This window comes from Papilio polytes, unplaced genomic scaffold, assembly GCF_000836215.1.
Source record: "Papilio polytes unplaced genomic scaffold, Ppol_1.0 DF824303.1, whole genome shotgun sequence".
In the NCBI taxonomy this organism is placed as follows: Eukaryota; Metazoa; Arthropoda; class Insecta; order Lepidoptera; family Papilionidae; genus Papilio; species Papilio polytes.
In genome coordinates, this window is record NW_013524901.1 from 2718210 (window position 1) to 2740373 (window position 22164).

The 22164-nt window shown below is 33.1% G+C and overlaps 1 protein-coding gene across 1 annotated transcript; it reads left to right on the top strand.

Moving 5' to 3' along the window:
* The first annotated feature begins 4045 nt into the window (after positions 1-4045).
* On the top strand, positions 4046-10325 carry LOC106100540 (transmembrane protease serine 9-like). The gene is made up of 9 exons (XM_013279413.1): positions 4046-4153; positions 5574-5769; positions 5942-6179; positions 6447-6587; positions 6873-7029; positions 8612-8807; positions 9407-9653; positions 9768-9908; positions 10085-10325. Exons 1-9 carry the CDS (start codon positions 4102-4104, stop codon positions 10241-10243), a joined length of 1527 nt encoding a protein of 508 aa, XP_013134867.1. The 5' UTR covers positions 4046-4101; the 3' UTR covers positions 10244-10325.
* Positions 10326-22164: the final 11839 nt, after the last annotated feature.

Genomic DNA, 22164 nt, shown 5'->3' on the forward strand with positions numbered 1-22164 from the left:
AGTTTAAAGTAAAATATTTAAACATTTGAGTTGACAATAATAAAAAGCATCACTCTTCAAAGTCTCAAAATATTTTTTTTATCGTGACAAAAAATCAGCATCGGTTATTTAAGATGTTTTATACTAATGTTAATTTTCATTTCTATATAAAACTAAAGCGTTTGGGATACCGTTTGGACTACCGATTTTGCGGTCGAGGGTTCGAATCGCGCCATTTGACTATTGTCGTGAACCATATCCTAGCGCAAGCCTAGAGCTTAATCGGAATGGTTAAAGGAAATATGAGTAAATTAACAAAAATCTATTAATATTTTTATAAAAAAAAAACTATAATGTATTTCAATTTTAATTATGAAATGGGATTGATAATAAGTTATTTTTCCTATTATGAGAGTTTAAAGTACTATTAAAATGATTAAAAGATTTAAAAATAAATAAAAAAAAAAAAAAATTAAAAGATCCGATTGCACGCAACTATGCAATTAATCGAGTTAATTAAATGTACATTAGTATTTAAAAATTTTTCTTCAAATGCATTTTTTGGGAGGAGAAAGTAAAAATAGTAATGTAAGTTACTTAAAAAAAATTCTGCATCTTAATTGAAAATGATTTTGAAGAACTCGCGTTTCGGGTTTTAACCCAACTTGGTTGTGATGGACGTATAAGTACATAATGACATAACATTGAAACATTTTAAATTATGTTGAATACTTGTGCACCTTCAAATTTTATAACGAATCTGGCTGTTAATTTTTAAAGTGGCACAACTTCATTCTTGATAAGAAAACGCCCGTTATTTACTTAATAATTGCCACTATTTTAGCAGGAACTTTAAATTTAACATCCTTAGATACGCTTAAGCATGACTCCTTAGTATCCTATACGTATATTTTTAAATTTATTGAAACGCAAAACTTTCAATATCTCGATTTGAAGATAAATGGAGTTAAGCCACTTTCAAAACAAGCGGCTCATATAAGACTATTTTTTAATTATTTTCCTATTCCGTGTATTATTGATAAAAATGTTTACTATGTGTATTGGTGTCGTATTTTAGTGTGTACATGGCTATAAAATTTTTCCGTATTACATTTTTTTCTTCGTTTTATGTTCGGGTTTGTATTAGGGTGTAAGTCGTTTACTGAAGTGCCGATGTTTATATCGTTCCACTATCCCAAAGAAAATTGCAATATTGAAACTCTTTTGTGAAAGTAACAAGATTTCCGCGTTTAATCTTATTTTTTATGTATCCTAAACATTTTTACTGATGTGAATATTAAAGTTGAGAAAGCAAATAAGAAAAATAGTAATACACTCAAATCGGTAAAAATCATAGAATCCTAAAAACGAACTAATAATGGTTACACTTATTTATTAGACCATAGATTAACAACTTCTAGATAGTTCTATAGTGTAGTTACGTAATAAATAGGAAGATGTTAAACAATAACAAAGGCAAGCGCGAGGTTTGTACTTCAGTATACTATGTACTTATATTTCAAGAGCTTTTCCGAGCAGTAATTAGATAAGTCTTGAATGTACAGCTGCTCCATACAGCTATGTAATAGGAACTTTGCAACCACTTTATTCTACACTAACTTTCGCCCGCGACTCGGTCCTCGTGAAATTTAAAAAAAAAAAATACAGCCACTCATTGACAACGTAGCTTATTAATGCTGAAAGAATTTTTAAAAACGGCCCAGTAGTTTTTGAGTTATTTCATTACAATCATATAAAGAAAGTTTTCCTCTTTTTAGTATTAATATAGACTAGCTGTTGCTCGCGACTTGGTCAGCAGGAAATTAAGAAATAATAAAAAAATATAGTTTGTTACACACAGATAAATTACCTTTCTAACGGTGAGAGAATTTTTATAATCGGTAAAGTATTTTTTGAGTTACTACAATACATACAAAAATACAAATCCTACCTCTTTACAATATTAATATAGATAGATTTATTACGCTGACTTCATTCAACGACCAACGGTAAGTAAATCAATACAAAAGAAATATAATTCAAACATTTTCAGTTTCACTCAATTAAATATAGTATGAATATGTTTTATTATGGACATTTCCTGCGAAAATTAAACGTTGCTCGGCACAGTTTGATCAACTGGCCGTAACAGCTTTCGACAAAACTTTTCGACTGTAAGTTTATTCAGGCGTATTCCTGTTTTGTTCTGTACAGCTCTGTCACAGTAAATATTCATATTTACCAAGTTTTTTATTTAAACGATTCACGTCTGCCTTTGATACAATTGAAATGGATATTTATTACAATAAATATGTCTGCTTTTACATTTCTATAGACAAAATAAAATTATTAAAACCAGTGATTAACTAAGTTATATTAAATTCAGCATCATTACGATTAGGTTATATTAGTTATTTACAGAATGATGCATTTTGCGAGAGTTGTGCAAATTTTGAGGACAAATTGTACATAGCTTTTGTGTCGGTACTTAAAAACACATCAAGGGCACAAAATGGCATTATGAGTTCCTGACGACCTTTCTGTAAATGGACACTCCAGAGCCTCGCCCGGCTCCTACGAAATGTAATTTTTACATTTGTACTGGATTTTTTCGTGTGCATTGTTAGAATAGAAGCATGTCACTAATAGAGAGTTTATTGTTCTTAAATTATTTGGAGCATTAAAGAGTGCATCATCATCATCAACTTGCCCTTATCTCAACGAAGGGTCGGCACAGTATGTGCTGCTGTTTCATATATTTGCATTTGCCGTCATATCTGAAACCACTCCCTTCTGAAGCATATCCTCTTTCACACAATCCATCTATACTTTCTTCGATCTTCTTCTACCTTTAAAGCCATCCATATTAATGGTTTATGTCCCCATCGTCTCCTCGCATGACATGTCCATACCACGCTAACCTTTTGTTTCTCAATTTCTCCACCACTGGCGCTACTTTCAAACGTCCTCTAACATACACATTCTTACCTTTATCCATCCTTGTCAAAGAGTGCATGTTTAGGTGTAGTTATATTTGGATACGGAAGAGGTGAAAGAGGTTCGTCCAATTTACTATTCCTCTCTTCAAAATTACAAGTATGAGTTATATCGTAATTTATTAAGTCAAATAGCATTTCAATTACATTGTTTAAACATCTATAGATCGGAGGAGAATTGTAATAGTATGGCTCTAAAAATATATTACTAGTACAGGATTGTAATAAGGTAGATAAAGAACACGTAAGATCCATTCGGTGGAACCCGAATAATTTGCAGTACATATAAAAGGTAACGATAATTCTCCTCTTTGACTCAGCGTATTTGGGCGCGATTCAATCTGCAATAACTTCCCATCGTAACAGCTTTTGCGGAATAACGACGTGCCTTATTTTCCAAACTGATTTTATTCTATGATTTCTTGCATTACATAATTGAAACATCTATATAAAGTTAATAAAATTTAAATATCTATGTACTTAATATAGAAAAAAAAAACAGATTCTCGAAGATGTATTTGCGTTGCTGATAACGAAATTCGCATTAATTTTTTTTTGATTGTGTGTCTGTCCACAATCCGCGTTTATTCCGGAAAATCTTCGAAATGGCTAGGCCGATATAGATGGGAATTTCATGGAAATTTGCCTAGAGGTTACTATTTCTAAGTAGTCAAGCATCTTAAATTTTTTTATTAAATTCCTCCTGTAAAGATCTAAATTGAAGAGAAGTTTGTATCGAGAGCTGTTATTCCTTCAATCCAATTGTAATTAAAAACTAACTTAAGCGATTTCCAGAACACATAATTAACTATATGCTGAAATGCCCATTTCATGTTTTTTTTTTATCCTGTAAAGTTATATTGATCCTGTAAAGTTTGTAATACAAGGTGAAAGAAAGTTTTAAAACTTAATACTCCTCGCGAATGAAGTCACGTGCAACAGCTAGTTTGCTATACAATCAGAATATTCTAGGTAAACCCCAAATGCAAAATTACTAAAACATTTCCAATATATTAACCTTTGACAACACTTGCATCGTTATCGCAATTATTACAGATAAGTTACGTTATAATATAAGGAGAAACATACACAATAGGTGTAGTAGAGTTCTACAACGAAGGCAGAAATGGATAAAGTTAATTTTATTTTTGTCGTTTTCTTTTGTTTAGCTGTATCAGGTGAGTTAAACATTAAAATGTTTTGTGAATTTATTCAGGAGGTATATAGACGGTTTATAATCGGACTAGAAATTATGGTCCTTACCTTACTTAGTATTTCAAAAATATACATCAGCTTAACACCTCAACCCTTTTATACTGTGACGCTAGCGCTCGGTTTCTTGTTGACTACGTCATGTCTATTGAAACGTTACTATGCAAAAGGTCGCTAAATGAAATCTTGATAGTTATTATAGAAAATTGCGTGGTGATACATATTTATGCTGAAATTTTTTTAATAAGGGTGTCCTTAATTTAGGGTTTGTCGTCCTCTACCACTTACGTTTTATTTCAACCTGTGCTGATCTTATTTACTGCAGATTTTCAAAGGGTATTTGAGTTTCTGTTGAATGGTATCGTTTCTGTAATCCTTTGATACTCATTTCCAACTGTTAACATAATCGTTTGATGGAAATTTTTTGATCACCTTAGGTCATGGTCAAATTGATGTATCGGCATCAGATGATGCTTTCTAGATATATTACCATTCTTCTGATAGCATTTCTACATGATTCGGATAGATTTCCTTCACTTACTAAGCGTAAAATTAACGCTAAAATAACCTTTTGCAGCAATATCACTTGTCTTGAAACACGTCGTGCAGTACGTGGCTTATACAACTTTTTAATAACCCAATTAAAAGCAATTTCGTCTCTTAACGACAGTTTGAAATGAATGGGAAATTGTTATGGGGTTATTGTCACGTACAAAGTGTTATTTTTCATTTCAAAATTCAATTTCAATTCAATTCACTACGCTGAAATGATGATAATTTTCCAAAATCTTACTAGTATTTTATCAGAGCGTCGGTGGCTCAGTGGTTTGAACACTTGACTTGTAATCTACAGGTCTTGGGTTCGAATCCCGCCATGTACCAATGTGATTTTCGATTTTTCGAATTTTCATATGTACATAATTTACCCGACGTTCTTACGGTGAAGGAAAACATCGTGATGCAACCTGCAGATATCGGCGAAGAAATTCAAAGATATGTGTGAAGTCAACCAACCCGCACTTGGCCAGCGTGGTTGACTATGGCCTAGTCACCCCATATTAGGGTAGGCTCCGAGCCCCTCGGTGGGGACGTATAGTGAGCTGGTGATGATGATTACTAGTATTTTAGATACAAAAGTTTAGATAGTTGGTTGGATGTTTCTTAGAGTTTACAGCCTACACGGCTGAACGGACATCGATGAAATTTTGCATTGATAACATGACCTGGAAGAACACATAGGCTTTAAATTATTTTTTTTTCCGCGCGGACGGAGTCGCGAGGGAAAGTTAGAAATATTCTCAAAGGATGTTTCTCCATGAACAAAAATATTTTCGATGCCTTTGATATATTTTTTATACTATGTTTATATTTAAAATGCTTTTTCAGATGTTTATTACAGTAATGCTAAGGAGATTCCCGACAAAGAGAATAAGATAATGGGCGGAAGAAACGTCACCATAGAAGAGTATCCTTACATAGTGTATCTAGTTCTGAAGGATAAGACTACACAGGATTACCACCAATGCGGTGGATCTATTGCTACTCGGAAATGCATTCTCACGGCGGCTCATTGCGTCTCAGAGTATGATATTGTAATTAATTAAAAAAATAGGCCTACTCACTATACCCCTGAAAAATTGGAAAAGACGTCATCGGATGTTTGCGCCGAAGCCCTTTCATACATCTTGACGCTTTGAAATAACTATTTTTTTATTAATTGTGCAACAAATTTAAGTAATATTGTTTTATTGTAGAGTGGAGTCGGCGTCCATAAGAGTCGGTAGTACGTACGCTTCGCATGGTGGAATTACTTACAAGTCCAGTGAATTTTCAATACATCCTAAATACCGTAATATGGATTACGATGTAGCTGTGATCAAATTGAATACACCTATCCTTATAACCAAGGCAAGCAAGTTAGTCACCTTGCCGACCGAGAAGTGCACAGTGCCTGCGGGCACCAACCTTACTGTTGCTGGCTGGGGTCGTAATGTGAGTGTCATAATAATAACAATATTTAATATAAGAAAATCTAGCTTTTTAACCGATTTTAAAAATGAGTAAGTTCTAAATTTGTCTGCATTTTCTAACACTTCTTTCTTCTTAATTGTTTGAAGAGTGAAAGAGCAGAATCTTAAAAATGTGTCTTCAGAAACCTAAATTATCTTAGTGCAAGGACATGTTACGAAACTATTTGTGTTTAGAATCTCATTAGCCTATTTTTTGTGATGATATTTTAATATAATACGTTTCCTTTAGGATGAAGGAAAGAACAGCGACATTTTGATGGCGGTGAGTGTTACCGCGGTGTCTCAAGATGAATGCCAAAAAACCTATCCGTACTTAAGTCCTAGGATGTTATGTGCCGGTGAGCCAGAGGGAGGCAAAGATTCGTGTCAGGTATGAAATATTTTCCGATAAACTAGTAAATATTGAATATCAAGACATATTAGCTAAGAACACGAGCAAAACTCCGTCCACCGTTTCTATTAAGACAAAATTCTTAAATCTTAAGATTAACTATAGATCAAATATTGACAGAACTATAAGTTAAAGTGGAATATAAAAATCCGAGTTTTAAATAGTATTTTATACACATAGTAAGCTTTTAACTTAATTTTGCCACCTAAGCAGAAGTAGCGAGGCCTGGTTATTTAATATTAAATTTTTTCTCTTTATTTGCAGGGTGATTCTGGTGGTCCAATAGTGCTAACTGGTACCGATCACCAAATGGGTGTGGTGTCATTTGGCAGAGGATGCGCGAGTCCCAACACTCCAGGTGTATATAGTAATCTGTGTGATCCAGAAATTCTGGATTGGATCAAAGAGATGGGTTGCGCGTAAACTGCTTGTTCATTCTTGTACTTATTTGTTGTGTTAATAGGAACGTAAAGAAATAAAATGACAAAGCTGCATTTACGTAATAAAATCTATGACTAACACTTGAGCACATTTTTTAAAACTATTAAAACAGCAAAAGAAGTACAGAGTTGACAATTTTTTATCTTATGATTACTTGGAATTGTGGTAATTAAATGTTCTTAATTTATATTGTACATGAGACAATGTTTATCAATAAATATTTTACTTCAAGTGAGTACAGTTATTCCTATTCCCATTCCCAGCGATTTATAAGAAAGATGAAATAAGGTATGATGGATTTTAACATGCATAACCATTTTTTAAATCTACAGTATGATTTTACTTCTAATAACTGAGATACTGACCTGATATACATCAGAAGTACATATCTGTCCTTTTTCACTCTTCATCATCCCGATATATGTATGTATTGTAGATATAAGAGACAATGAATTAAAATCATACTAATATTATAAATGCGAAAGTTTAGATGGATGGAGGTTTGTTAGAGTTTGTAGCTGCTGAACGGCTGAACGGATTTCGATAATGGCATAGATGTAGAGGATAGTCTGGAAGAACACATAGGCTACTTGCATTTTTTTTAATACTGCGCCGACGTAGTCGCGAGAGGAACCTAGTATATTACATATCTATCTATACATACATATAATAAAATAGTGTCTGTAATCACTAATAAATCACTTGACTTTCCTCGAATACTTTTAGGCAAGCGCTATGAAGGTTTTTTAATTAAATTCATCCTATAAAGTCATAAAAAGGAGGTGAATGTTTGTATTAAGATATGTTCACGATTTGAAGATCCACGCAGTCGATGTCACATGCAACAGCTAGTTTGTTGTACAATCAGAATATTTAAGGTAAAACCAATGTGTAAAACTTTTTTCCTTCTTTTGACTTTTGACAATATATACATTGTTATCTTAATTATTATAGATAAGTTACGTTATAATATAAAGAGAAAAATACACACCAAGTGCAGTAGACTGCAACAACGAAGACAGAAATGGATAGAGTTAATTTTATTTTTGTCTTTTTCTTTTGTTTAACTGTCTCAGGTGAGTTAAACTTTAATATAATAATCTACCTATAATTGTAATTTAGTATGTATTGTAATAACAGAAACAGATTTAAATATTGTTTCATCTTTCGAAAGCTACATTATACCATGAGTGTGTAGCATTGACTATATATTACATTCTTTTTTATTCCGCTCGGACGCAATCGCGAGTAAAAACTAGTTCAAACTTAGATAATATTTCAAAAACATTTTTACATAAACAAACGTAAACATCTTTATAGTGTGATTTGGCGCGGATTTTTGACAAAACAGTTTAAAGTGCATAATATATTGTCATATTAAATTATTTTGTTTCCACATTCAGTGTGAGCGAGGTAACAGTATCAGTAACTGGTAACGATAGTAAATCTAATGTTTTTCACGTATAGCCCAAAAACATTTTGTTTAATAATTTTCAATAAATTCTATTCAAATGTATTACGGTGAACATGTAACTAATTTTAATTTAATATTTCTATTCCAGACGTCTGTTACAGTCAACCGAATGAAAATGCCGACAAAGAAGATAAGATAGTCAACGGATACAGCGTGACCATAGAAGAATATCCTTACGTAGTGTACCTAAGGCTAAAGAATGCATCTGTGAGCGGTTACCACCAATGCGGAGGATCTATCGTTACCTCACGATGCGTTCTTACTGCGGCCCATTGCATCTCTGGGTATGAAAATTAATAGTTACAATTAATAAAGCCCGCAACACATGCCCAGTTTTATCTAAACAGTCGGATCGTTCAGATGACGTGTGTAGACCTGACAACTGAACTATTCAGGAAAACTGTCATATAAAACTAAGCATGTGTAGCGGGCTTTTTTATCAGACTAAATCCTTGTATAGACAAAATAAAGTAACAGGTAAGTTACAAGTGTTTTAACAATTACAAATTATAATTATTTTTTGTTACCATTCCAAATAAGCTTATGGTTTGTGCTTGGATACGGTACACTACAACCGAGGCAGAGGCTAGCTGCTTTTTTTTAATTCCATGCGGACAGAATCGCGGGCGAAAACTAGTATTCAAAAACGTAAAATTATGATGATATTTAGGGAGAAGAGGCTATATGTATCAACGCCCATTTACAAATAGAATAACACCTCTTACTTCGAAATTGGTCTAATGAATCTATTGAAAGGTGTTCACAAGGGAATACAAGATAAATAATATAATAATAAATAACCTAGTTGTCATTACGGAAATCATAATTGGCTAACACCGAGTTAATTTGTACGAGAAATTTAACTAAAATAGTTATATTTCAGGCAAGAGTCAGTATCCATAAGAGTGGGGAGCACGTACGCTTTGAGTGGTGGATATACTTTTGACCCTCAGACAATGATAATGCATCCTAAATACAACGATGTTAGTGGCGATTACGATATAGCTGTGATCAAATTAAAGACTCCTATCATAACAACCAAACGTAGTAAAAGAGTCACATTGCCGTTTCTGAAGTGCACCGTGCCTGAGGGTACAAACCTTACTGTCGCTGGCTGGGGTCGTACTAGTGTAAGTATTATACGAATACGAAATACGAATTATGCTTTTAACTCGGAGGTCCAAGAAACAAAATAGTGTAAACTCAAAATGTGCTGGAATATTTTTGAGTTTTTTTCTCTTCAGGAAAATGGACATGGCAGCGAGACTTTGATGGCGGTGAATATTGCTGCGGTGTCATATGATGATTGCAAAAAAACCTACTCGTACTTAACTCCTAGGATGATGTGTGCCAGTGACCAAGTGGGAGGTGGAGATTCGTGTAAGGTAAGAAATTGCACGTTAAAACTACTAACTATTAAACAAAGCTAAATTGGAACATTTAAAAACATCTATTAACAAGAAGAAAAAAACAAATGAAAGCGTAATTCGTCATGTAATGGATTCAAATGCTCATAGTACTGATCAAACTATGAATTTGAATTTTTTCTCTTTATTTGCAGGGTGATTCTGGTGGTCCATTAGTGCTTACTGGTACCAATCAGCAAGTGGGTGTGGTGTCATTTGGTAATGGATGCGCGAGACCCGACACTCCTGGTGTATATAGTAATCTGTGTGATCCAGAAATTCAGGATTGGATTAAAGAGATGGGTTGCGCGTAAACTGCTTGATCATTCTTCTACATATTTGTTGCTTAAATTAAAATGTAAAAATAAATTCAAAGACCGTGCTGCGTTCACGTAATGAATGTTGTTTTCATTTTACTTCAAGAAAGTTTAGAGTTTTCAGCGTTGATAAGAAATGTTACTCAAGGTATAACGGATGTTCATATTTATGATATAAAAGAGATCAGAAGTACTAATCTTTCTTTGATAGTTGATTCAAGAAATTAAAAAATAACCGACCTGTAAGCTATTTACATATATATATTTACATATATTTACATATATATTTTAAAATTATTAATAAGAGCAAAAAAAAATAGATTGTATACACAACAGGGTCACTATTTGCTGCTAATATTTTAATATATTTATTTTCCGACGTCTCTACTATAAAAAAGATCACAATAGAATTTTTTTAGAATTCCAACAGATACAATACCCACGTAATGTATTGAAAAACCATCGAACGTCACAATATAAAGGTCATTCGGGGAATTATGGCGCTCCAGAGCAAATGATGTGGGAATTTACGTCTGCGATCCTAGCGCCGCCACACAACATCGAGTTTTATTCCTTCCGCTTTGATTTACATTTTATGTGACACCATCCTTTTGACGGCTGTTGGAAACATTACCTGCAAATTAAACATTTGTACAATAATACGTCTTAAGATCTGTAATATTCTAGTCTAGTTATTTAGTTTTAATAACTATTTATTAGTGAAAAAACAAGATACACAAACTAAGCCCCATTAATATTACATATGTTTATGTCTCTAATTCTTTTTTATTTCACCTTTGAATTACGCTTTCCATAAAACTGTAAATCAATGAATTATAAAATAGAAATCCAAACAATTGGTAACTACATTTTGGTGAAAAAGACACCGATTATTTCCATATACTAGTGTAACATCAACAGCGGACTTATTGAGCATGACAAATAGGACATACATTTCTAACACAATACCTCTGTCACTATCGGTGTTATGCTGGTTGACCACAAGCCGGGGCCGCGGTACAGACATTATTAATAGCTCCGATAGCAACCGAATGGTGTCCGGACTCGATGTTCACTGTCTATTCATAATAAATCATAACTCTATACAAGTTTAAAGATATATAATTGTTCCCATAGTTAGACGTAGAATAACGAAAACGCGGATAGAGAAACTCAAATAAAAAATCAGAACAAGATATTCTCAAAATAAGAAATGCCCTAAAACAAAATGTTCGCAACTGAATTCTTATTCTAATATATCTTAAGATTAAGAGCGAGCGGAAACCTTTACTATCTACCTAAACTATCGTACAACCATTGTGCGATAGATTAGTTGATTGTTTCGCAGCCCATTCAAACGTTTAGTTGGACAAGTAAAAAGAGTGTGCGTACCTCCATATAAGCACAAGCCCAAAAATCAAAACGAGACTAAACAGTCGTGCGATAGTATAGTTTCAGGTGTGCGCACCCTCTAAGCCATTTGCGGTTTTTGACGAACATTGTTAATAATAACCACAAAAGTTTGAAGTCATATAATATGTAGATGCATAGAAAAATACGCGTCTATTTTAATTCTTCTGAATTCTTTAAGAAAAGTCTGAATAATTTCTTTAACAAGACAATAAATGGCTCTTAAAGTACCGTAAGTTACCCTTTTAAATTTGAATATTAACAAACAATGTCGATACACAAATATTGTTAGGGGGCAAGCGCGGCCGAAGGCAGATTTACAAAATGAGCGGCCTAGAAGCGTATTGGTACGCAATACAAAATAAGTACAAAAAAACGTATAAAACCTCCTTCAACAGTACGAATTCGCTTGTAAGTAAAATCGTTTGTTGAACAGAATAATAATCTTATGGTATAATATAGCAAACATTATTCTATTTAAATAAATAGGTATGGGTGTCGTCTGGCTGATATAGAACTCCTAACATCGGTTTCTAATTTATAAAACAAATAAAATTTAAATTTTAATAAACAAATTAAGTTATAGAGGGAAACGAAATGATAATATTGCAATTCCTTCTTTTCGCGTTTTCGTTCGGAATAAATAATAAGTCTGTGGGCTGGGCCTTTATTAACTTTGAACAATAAAGGCGGGACATTTCGTAACATCTGGGAGTTATGCACACAGCTTTCTTGTACGAAACTACTCTGAAAATGGTGTTTGTATTTTGTAAAGGGTGACGTGCAGTTAAATTGGAGAAATTAGCATATTTCGTTTACAACTTTCTTTAGAATTACGTATAGCCAGAACGCAATCGATAATATTTTTCTGGTCAGTAACGAACTCTGGGTTATCATTGTTATCTACCTACTAGCGCAATACTTTGACTTAAAATTATATTATGCTCTTAATAATGGAAATTGATAATGCAATATTATAACAGTTTATACCTCCTTGTCACCTCGTTTGTCAGGAATTAAAGTGTGTCCCATGGCTTTGATAGCCATTTACTGTAATAAAGAAAGTTGGTACAGCAACCGTATACCTTGGTTTAAGCAATACCACCGATCTGTATAAATGGATAGGCATTTGTATGGAAATAACAGATTTGCTTCATTCCTACTTGAATGCGCCTTTTGATGTTAGTAACAGTTAAGCCTATACTATTGTTCGTTCTAAAACAGTATACCGCGACCAATCGCAACCTTCAGCTCCAAAATGGCGAAAACACAAACACTTAAATGTATAGTCCATTTAGAGAAGTCAGTGTGGATTTTGAGTACGCCGGAAATGTGGGCGACAAATTTGTCTATAAAAACAAAAAACAGAAAGCGAAAAATTTGTCTATACAAATACTATTATTAATGATTGATTTCACTTAAAACAGTATGAAAAAAATTGGTAATTAAATCAGAAGAGAACGGTTAAATATTTGAGTATTTACATTTTTCAAATCCTTTGTCAAAAGCAGGTGTTCCGAGTTTTAAGGACCACACCAACGTGCTTCACAGAAGGGGACTTGAAGATTATTTATGTTTGAACATGTAATTGTTAACACATTTTTGTACAGTTCTTGTAGTCCTTGTTTGTTGCTTTATTAAGTTAATGGTAATTCTAAATAGTTTAACAACTATAAACTAGAATAAACATATATCATTATTAACGTAGTGATTAATCTTATTTTCATTAATATCTTACTTTATATCTTTATCTGTATTCGTCGTAAAGCAAGCGCTGTCCATAGACATTCGCAATTCCAGATGCGTTGTCTTCCTTTAATAGACGAAAAATATGCACAGGAAAAGGAAATTTACCCTTCCTAATAAGTCCTCTCAAAGGATATACATGAGTTTAATAATAAAATTTATTCCGTAAATAGCAAACTTCGGTTCTGTTTTCCAAGTTTCGGCTTAATCGAAACTTAGTTCACCAAAGTTCTTGACCAATATTCTATGAACTAATATATCTAATAAATTTTAAGTTACCGTCTTTTAATACTTTAAATTATAATTAAGAGAGCGAATCAGAGATTTTACGTGTATTGAAAAAATGTAGAGAAAGAGGAACTTCGGAAGGAAGGAAAAAGTCCAATTATGGTTTTTTAATTTCAAATATAATAAATTTATATCTTGCTGGAATAGTTGGATATCTTTTTTTTCAACACAGCGTTATTACTAACTCTACCATAGATGTTATAGTTATGTTTTCTTTCTATTAGTCGCTAATAGTCATTAGTAGTTGCATTTGAAAAAGAAATGAAGTCTGCTATTTAAACTTCAATAACTTATAACTTGTTTTTCCCCACTAACGGCAATGTTCGACATTATTAAGAAGCAAAGTTTAGCCGAGCGTCATTAGCCGAGTATCGGAGGAAAGCAACTGCACTGCCGTAAGTTCTGTTCATAACTAATTTCTGCTTCCCCCACGACTTTGGCTACACTCGATGGCCAATAGACAAACTTTTAATGAGGAAACACATGTTATATGCGCTAGTTATCACTAAACTTGTATATTTACTAGCTTTTGCTGCGATTCCCGTCTGCGTGGAATTAAAAAAAAAGGAAGCCTATGTGTTCTTTCAGACTATCCACTACACCTATGCCAAATTTTATCATGATCCGATTAGCCGTTTAAGCTACAAACAGGAGTTTGTTAGAAAAAACATCCAATCATTTACTTTAACATTTCCATTTATAATATTAAAGTATGATTATAGTTTGTTTAAAATTTTAAATTGTGATATCAATAATATATAACCAAATACACGTCTAATTAACTACTTCTCACATGTTTAGAGTGAATTTTTGTTTTATAACGCGAACCAAATTTTTAATAAAAGTATTATGCAAAATTGTGTTTTATGTTTTAAAGCAAAGTTTACACGACTTTTTTAATCTCCTTTCCCAAGTTTTCTTATGAACCCAGACTATGTACAATATACAGAAACTATAACACGATGAGGATAAAAAAATATTTATTTAAAAAGCAACACGCTTTTTTTGCCAGGGATCAGAAATATTAATGATGCGAGAATTCACCTTATATATACTAGTATTACTGCGAAATTAAACCGTTCGAAACCGTTTTGTAATAATATCTACGCAATAACAAGTCCTTCAGACAGTGGTAGGGTAAGTTAGTAGCTGTTTAAAATTTCTTGCATCGGAGAGTCCTCGGTCAAGTACAAACAAGGTTGCTTATTGCTGTTTGCGTTGTTAAATTGCCGAGACTCCAGAACGGGTCTCCTTATTTACACATGTACATATATGTAAAACCACTTTTACTTTATACATATGTATGTTTTCTTTTAAAATACTGTACATGCCAGTTTCGCATTTTCGTTATTGTTATCTTAAAGCCTTATTTTGTATTGCAAAATTTGCAATGCAATTGCAAATCACATTGCAATGTTTGGTAACGACAGCAAATAAAGTAGAAACGAAACCCTAGAACTTATATTCGAATTTTATAGATATGAGAAATTATAACAAACCTATCTAAGCTGCTTTACCTTAATAAGGTTGATTTTACAGACTCATTAGAGCACGGGCATACCTTTGACTAAACCATTGCACAACTGTTTAGTCGCGCTTTGATTCCTACGAGCTTATATGGAGGTGCGCACACTACTTTATTTTTAGTTACATCACTAGCTCACTATTCGGAGCTTACCCTAAGTAAGGGTGACTAGGCCATAGTCAACCACGCTGGCCCAATGCGGGTTGGTTGACTTCACACATATCTTTGAATTTCTTCGCCGATATGTGCAGGTTGCATCACGACGTTTTCCTTTACCATAATAACGTCGGGTATATTATGTACTTATGAAAATCACATTGGTACATGGCAGGATTTAAACCATAGACCTGTAGGTTAAGTCAAGTGAGCCACCGACGCTCCTCGCTGGGCACCGATGCTCCTCACTAAGCCACCGACGCTCCTTTCCGACATTTTTATTTGTCTAACTAAAAATTTAAATTGGCTGCGAAACAATAGACACTCGACAATCGAACAGTTGTGCGATTGTTAAGTCAAAGTTTTTCGCCCTATCTTAGAAAGAGATTTGTTAGTATCATCAATTTTAACCCTCAAACCATACAAAACGTAAATTTAAATTACTCATTTCTATTGAATTCGAATACGTGTATATTTAATTGCAACAAATGTCTTTTTTCCTATAATTTGCTTACTTAAATATAACTTTCATTTCTCTATGATAATTGAAATGTAACGGAGACAAACTTTCTACGTTACGAAAATTGTTTCTCTTATACAGACAATAAACTCGTAAAGAAAACAAACGATTGTTCTGAAATGTTCCTAAGAAGTTTAAAACTGTGATTGCCGTGTAACGTTTGTATAATTTCGGTAACTTTGCAGGCATCAGATGTTTTTGGTCTAAATAAAATTTTAGTATTATTGCATGACTTAATTTGTATTATTTTCCTTTAAAAAAGATACAATCAGTAACGTATAAGGTTTGTAAAAGGAAAACACAGAAAATTGTAAAGAACATCAATGTTTTTCAGGGAAAATAGTTAGTAAATAAACTGGGAAAATAGTAAATACTTCTACGTCGAGATGTTACGTTACGTTTCAAATAATAGTTTAAAACACTGTAACTATTGATATTTTGAAAAATCGCACCTACTTTAAGTACTGTGTACTTGCTTTTAACAGTAATGTCAAAATACCAATTACCTTACGATGGCAATCTTGCTTCCTTGATGTTGGCAGCAACTTATGGTCTTTTTCCTACATTAGGGGTTTTATCCAAAATATTTACCCCAAAAGTTTGATAGAGTGAAAATACATAGCCTAAAGTGTGACGTAAGTATAGGTCTTTTTATTAAAGATAGAATTATTCGAAAATATACTGTGATTGCTGACATCCTACGCCACAAAGTAGTGTGTTTTTACGCTTTATTATATTAGTATAGATATAGATAACGATAAGATTAACGCAATTAAAATAATAGACAAAGTATTTCGTTAAGTACGACTAGAAGTTTCTCTCCGTGTGACATCCCTATGTGCTCATTTGGAAATGGAAAATCCCGAGAAAGGTATATGAAACAGCTGTACCTTTATTCAGGTTGAAACGAAAAATCCTGCGGTCGGAATCGCTGCACAAAAATGGTTGACCCCAATCTCTATTTGTAGCATACATTGACGTTTCTTTTCCTCAGCTTGTTGTTTCTAAAAATTGAATCTCTTCACAATTATAGACTGCGTGTAATGAAAACTTCTTTTGATTTACTGCATTCAATTTGGTTGTTATCAAATGAGTTTACTCGAATATAAATACTTATTATTATATGAAATATTGATAACAAATATGAGAGTATTCATCTCGGTCTGATAAATGCAAATACAAGACAATCGAGTTAAATGAAATAGTCGTATTTTGTTGTTCTTTAACGTGTAGCAATGGCATGCAATGACTAAGGCCTTGTCACTTTAACTCAGGGTAGGCTCCGAGACCCTCAATGGGGACGTATAGCTGGTGATGATGAATACCATGCAAGAATCTATAGTATAAGATTTTTACAATAAGTTTAAACTTTTGAGTCGTGATCTGAGTTATTCGTACATTATATGGTGTGTACGTTAAAGAAAGATGTTATTCACAGGACAGGTAAGTGCTTTTCATCCAATATTCAGTTGCCCAGTCTGCCGCAATCCCGAAGCAGTCCGCGCGAACTGTTACAAGCAATTACATTCAAGTACCACTCTTAGATATACGATTAAAAAACTATTGCTGAGTAATTTATTGCAGGTAATGCAATTACATAAAAAATATCATATTCCCGTGTGTAAATGGTTTGGAAAGAATTTCTTACCATTTTTTTTCTACTGTATGCTAGTGACGTAAGCTCCCGTCGCTAGCTCGGATACGACACTCTTCATTATTATTGTAAATAAAAATTAAAACAATAGTATTGCGATTTCATCGTATCTATTACAAATACTTAAGGGTTAAAATCGCTCCTCATTTGTGGTATGATAATATTTATATTTACCAACATAAAACTAACAAAGAGTGCAAATGCGGCCGCTGGCGGTGTGCAAAGCCGCAGAATAAATCCGACTGAACGATGTTTCGTCTCAGGAACAAAAGCGCGACAGATTATTGTCTACCTCTCTCAAGGATTTCTATTTGTAAAGTTTCCTCAAAATTTACTCGTTCTATACGCTTTGCTCGAAAGTTGATTAAACTAAGAGTTTCATAATGATGTAATAATCATTTTCGATATAGAATTAAAAAAAAAAGATTATTAATAATTCATGACCTTATATTTTTGGAAATTCATAATTTGGTAATAAAACAATAGGATACCTTCTCGAAACTTAATACTAATGTACTTGTCTATACTAATAACTTGTCTATAAAAATTATACATATTATTCTTATTGCAATTGTATTTTATTAATTCTGTACTCATTTGATCAATAGTAATAAAAATAATGTAGGCTTCAAAATGTTCCAATTACACCGGCCGTGCTGAGCGAAGCGAATGGCCACGTTAAATGAGGTAACGTCCCTGCAGTCAATTGTGTTCTGTAATTTCCTATAAAACATATCCGAATTGCAAATGACTGGCAATGCATAAACATTTAAACAGTTTTAAAACGATTGTATATAAAAGATTTTTTGACATATAATATAGGCTGTATGTTCTCATTCGTTTGAGATAGAAACAGTCACTTCCTCACAACTACTCTTCATAATGAATACGCGCAAATGAGGCGCTTTTTGTAAAACATTTCCAGTGGCATTATTTCGTGTGACATTTCTTTCAAGTGCATATGGCGCGTGATTAGCCCTTTCATATTTCTACAAGTCTGCAGTATAAGTCCCCTTCTGTTCCCATTATACAAAAGGTACCTAACAACTGGCGTATGGCTTAAATGTTACGAGTAGTTGGATTTCTATCTCCTAGTTAGGGATAGAGTTGGCAAAATTGTTTTTTTAATAGTAAAAAAATAGTCATTTTAAGCCTTACTGTCAGTCAATTGTCAAAAGAATTTTATTTAAAATGTTTAAGGGTGCAATTTTGCTATAACCAGGTTGGTTTAAACCATGGGGGTAAAATCTGACTGGTAAGACTTATCTAACGAATTCAGAACGTAAAGACAAATAAAGTTTCTTACTATTTCTGTACTTTTCCCCTTATTAACCTTTATTCCAGCATTCATCTGATCTCCCGATTTTCTTGAAAAGGTTCATGCTTCTTCACATATTACAAATTCTGTATCTGAGTAACGTAGTATGAAATATTGTTAAGAGAATACCAAATATTTTTTGTCACATTCAACTTTATTGCGAATATTGGGAAGGCTGCCAAAACACCCTGTGGAATATGTGACTGCCAAGAGCTAACAGCAATCGCCAAAAAACCAATAGTAAATAAATGCTATTACTTTTTGCCTTTTGCGGTACTTTCTTGATTGTAAAAGCACTATGGCATTAACAATAAAGGTTATGGTAACTTGAAACAATTGTATCACAACAAAGTATGTATTAAGTTAGTTTTATATGGGATTATGGAGAAGCATCTGCGCCACCTAAAACTTAGCTAATTACGTTACAGGAAGTTCTAGAATTACGACTAACTATTAAGCAGTCGTGAGCGTCGATGGCTCAAAGGTTTCAATACATGGCTTGTAAACTACAGGTCTTGGGTTCGAAACCCGCTATGTACAAACATGATTTAAGAATTTCGAATTTCAAATGTACATAGTTTACCCGAGTTTCTCACGGTAAAGGAAAACGTCCTGAATCTGAAACATCTGCACATATCGGTAAGAAAATCAAAGTGTGAAGTCAACCAACCTGCACTGGCCCAGCGTGGTTGACAAAGGCCTAGTCACCCTGACTCAGGGTAGGCTCCGAGCCCCTAGGTGGGGACGTATAGTGAGCTGGTGATGATGATTAAGAAGTCGTGCTTCGAAACGGGTTTGCTTTAAAGTACGATTGCTTCTTCGGTGGTCTATTGTTCTAAACATTACGCTTGTGGCGCTAATAGCGTAAGTAAGCATCGTAGGCATTTGGTTTAAGCACGCAGGCGTTTGTACTGAAGCTATGATATATTAATTCTTGTCTTTAAATGTAAAAAAACTGCACTATAAAACATATCATTTAATTTTCCTCCTGTAAAACACATTATGATCTGTATTGCGGAGTAAGTTGAAAACTTCCCGCTCGCTAACTCAGCCATAAGCGCCGACTTCGAGTGGAAATCAAAGTTTATTAGGAACTACCTTCCTCTTATTAGTGCAGGAAATAGGAGTTAAATTAAAGATTTTCAAAGTATTAGTAGTTATGTTCGTAGTAATATTCTCAGACTTAAATAAACTGATTTAAGAGTAAAAGAATTGTTACAACACATTTTCAATTTTACGAATATGTAGGCAATGTAAGTTACACAAATTCTTTTATAAAACCTGCTATTTATTGCACAAAATGCGCTGTTACTCGCGAAAAATTTATTTCCAGGTGCAAAGTAAATATTCCTTTTGTAGTTTGTTTTGAAATTTACAAAAGAACAGAGTAACAAAGACGTTAAAATTAAATTGTAAATGGTTTAAAGTCGTATTATTTACTGTTAATACCATTGTAATATTTAGTAGGAACAGTAGTTTAGATGTAACATAGTAAAACGTAATTATCTTGCCTTTACGGCTATGAGAATTCATCACGATAGATTCGCGTCTTTTCAAATCAACCTATAGTAAGTAATGTAATATTTTCTTTTTATTTATAACAATAATTAAACAAAAACATTTTTTTTAAAAACTCCCAAAATTCAAGTCAGTTTTAGTAATATGACTATGACAGACCGCGACGCGTTGTTTGCAAATAAATGACGTCACGTCATGAGGCGTTTTCGCGGGCTTTCGAGAAGTTGTTTTTAGTTAAGTGTTTTTTAAATGATAAGTCGTGTATAACTCTACGATATTTTTTTCATATTTAGATATGAATTATCTACTTAATAAGAGCAATTCCAAAAATGAGGTAACATGCCTATTGAGTAAACATTATGAGTGACTTGAAATATACGTGAATATTGTTCTGAATTAATACAAATGTTAATATAATAAATAAGATACTGTTATTATAGATTAGGATAGCTGGAAGCGATACAATAGATGCAGATCACGTAGTTGGGGTAAACTCGTGTACAACTCTGTCTGCCCCACAAACTTGCCGCAAACTTTCTTGTCTTCAATAACTTTAGACATTGTAACGACAAGCGCCTGTTATTATTTTAGGTTTGTACAACTTAGTAGGCATTATCTTCTTTAATTTTATCGTGAGATTTACCTTTTTATGTACGGATTTTCTCAGATTCTTTAGAATTTCGCAGTTTTTATTAAGTTAATTACATTTCATACTTTAAAGAACTGATTGAAGAAAGATTTTTGATATTTCTTAAGAAATGTTTTTGGTTGTCTTTGACAATGCTGCAGCGAGTAATGTAACAGGTCACCGGGTACAACTATTTTCGTGTGACTCCGGCCCCAAGATTTGTCGTCTCAACGTGAACAATAGCGAAACCGAATGTTTTTCTCCCTTTCTTTTACTTCTTTTACTTCATTTGTATTTTTAGCGCTCTTTTTAATTGATGCAAGAGAAATAGTTAACATTTTAAGTAATCTGTACTAGTTAATATTATAAAGAGAAAGGATTTGTATTTTCGTATGTATTGGAATAACTCAACAACTACCGGTCCAATTTCAAAAATTCCTTCACCGTCAGAAAGGTAATTTATCTGTGAACATAGGGAGGCAATGTTAATTATCATTTTTTGATTTCACACAGGTAATGTCACAGGCAACAGCTAGTATCAAATAAAGTTATTTGGGGTTCCTAATTTTATGGTATTTCATATTTTATCCGATAGTATACGAGTTATTACTCGCATTATTAAATCTTAGATTAAATTCTTGACTTGCAGAACGCTGGTTGTTATTTTCGCCAGCACTTTAGCTAGACAAATACTAACGAGCTTGAAAAGTAATTTTAAGTCGACCTGAGGGCTTTCAAGTTGCAGTGAATTTAGGAGATGGAGCACAAAGTTGAAGCCGACTGTCTACCGCAAACTGTTCTCATAATATTTCTAAGTTGTCGTATTTGAATCAAAATTAAAAAGATTTGTAAGAGAGACGGTAAAATGTTATACAACAAAACACAAAAAACACAAAGGTTTTTACAAACCTTTAAAATACGAGTAGATACATTATTTTTAAAACCTTGAGAAAGTGAGAGATTTACATTGAAAAAATATAGAAAAATTTTCAACAGATGCGGATATGTTTAGTGAACAATAAAAGATAACCAAACTTAAAACAATATACAGACGAATTGAGAACCTCCTTCTTTTGGGAAGTCCGTCAAAAATATTGTACACATTTGCTATTAATACGGCAGCTAGAAAATCAGTGATAAAAATAGTTTATTATA

Coding starts and splice junctions, on each gene's coding strand:
- LOC106100540 (XM_013279413.1), top strand. CDS start 4,102: ATGGATAAAGTTAATTTTATTTTTGTCGTTTTCTTTTGTTTAGCTGTA. Junction 7,030..8,611: donor CAAAGAGATGGGTTGCGCGT/AAACTGCTTGTT, acceptor TTTCTATTCCAG/ACGTCTGTTACAGTCAACCG. Junction 9,909..10,084: donor GAGGTGGAGATTCGTGTAAG/GTAAGAAATTGC, acceptor CTTTATTTGCAG/GGTGATTCTGGTGGTCCATT.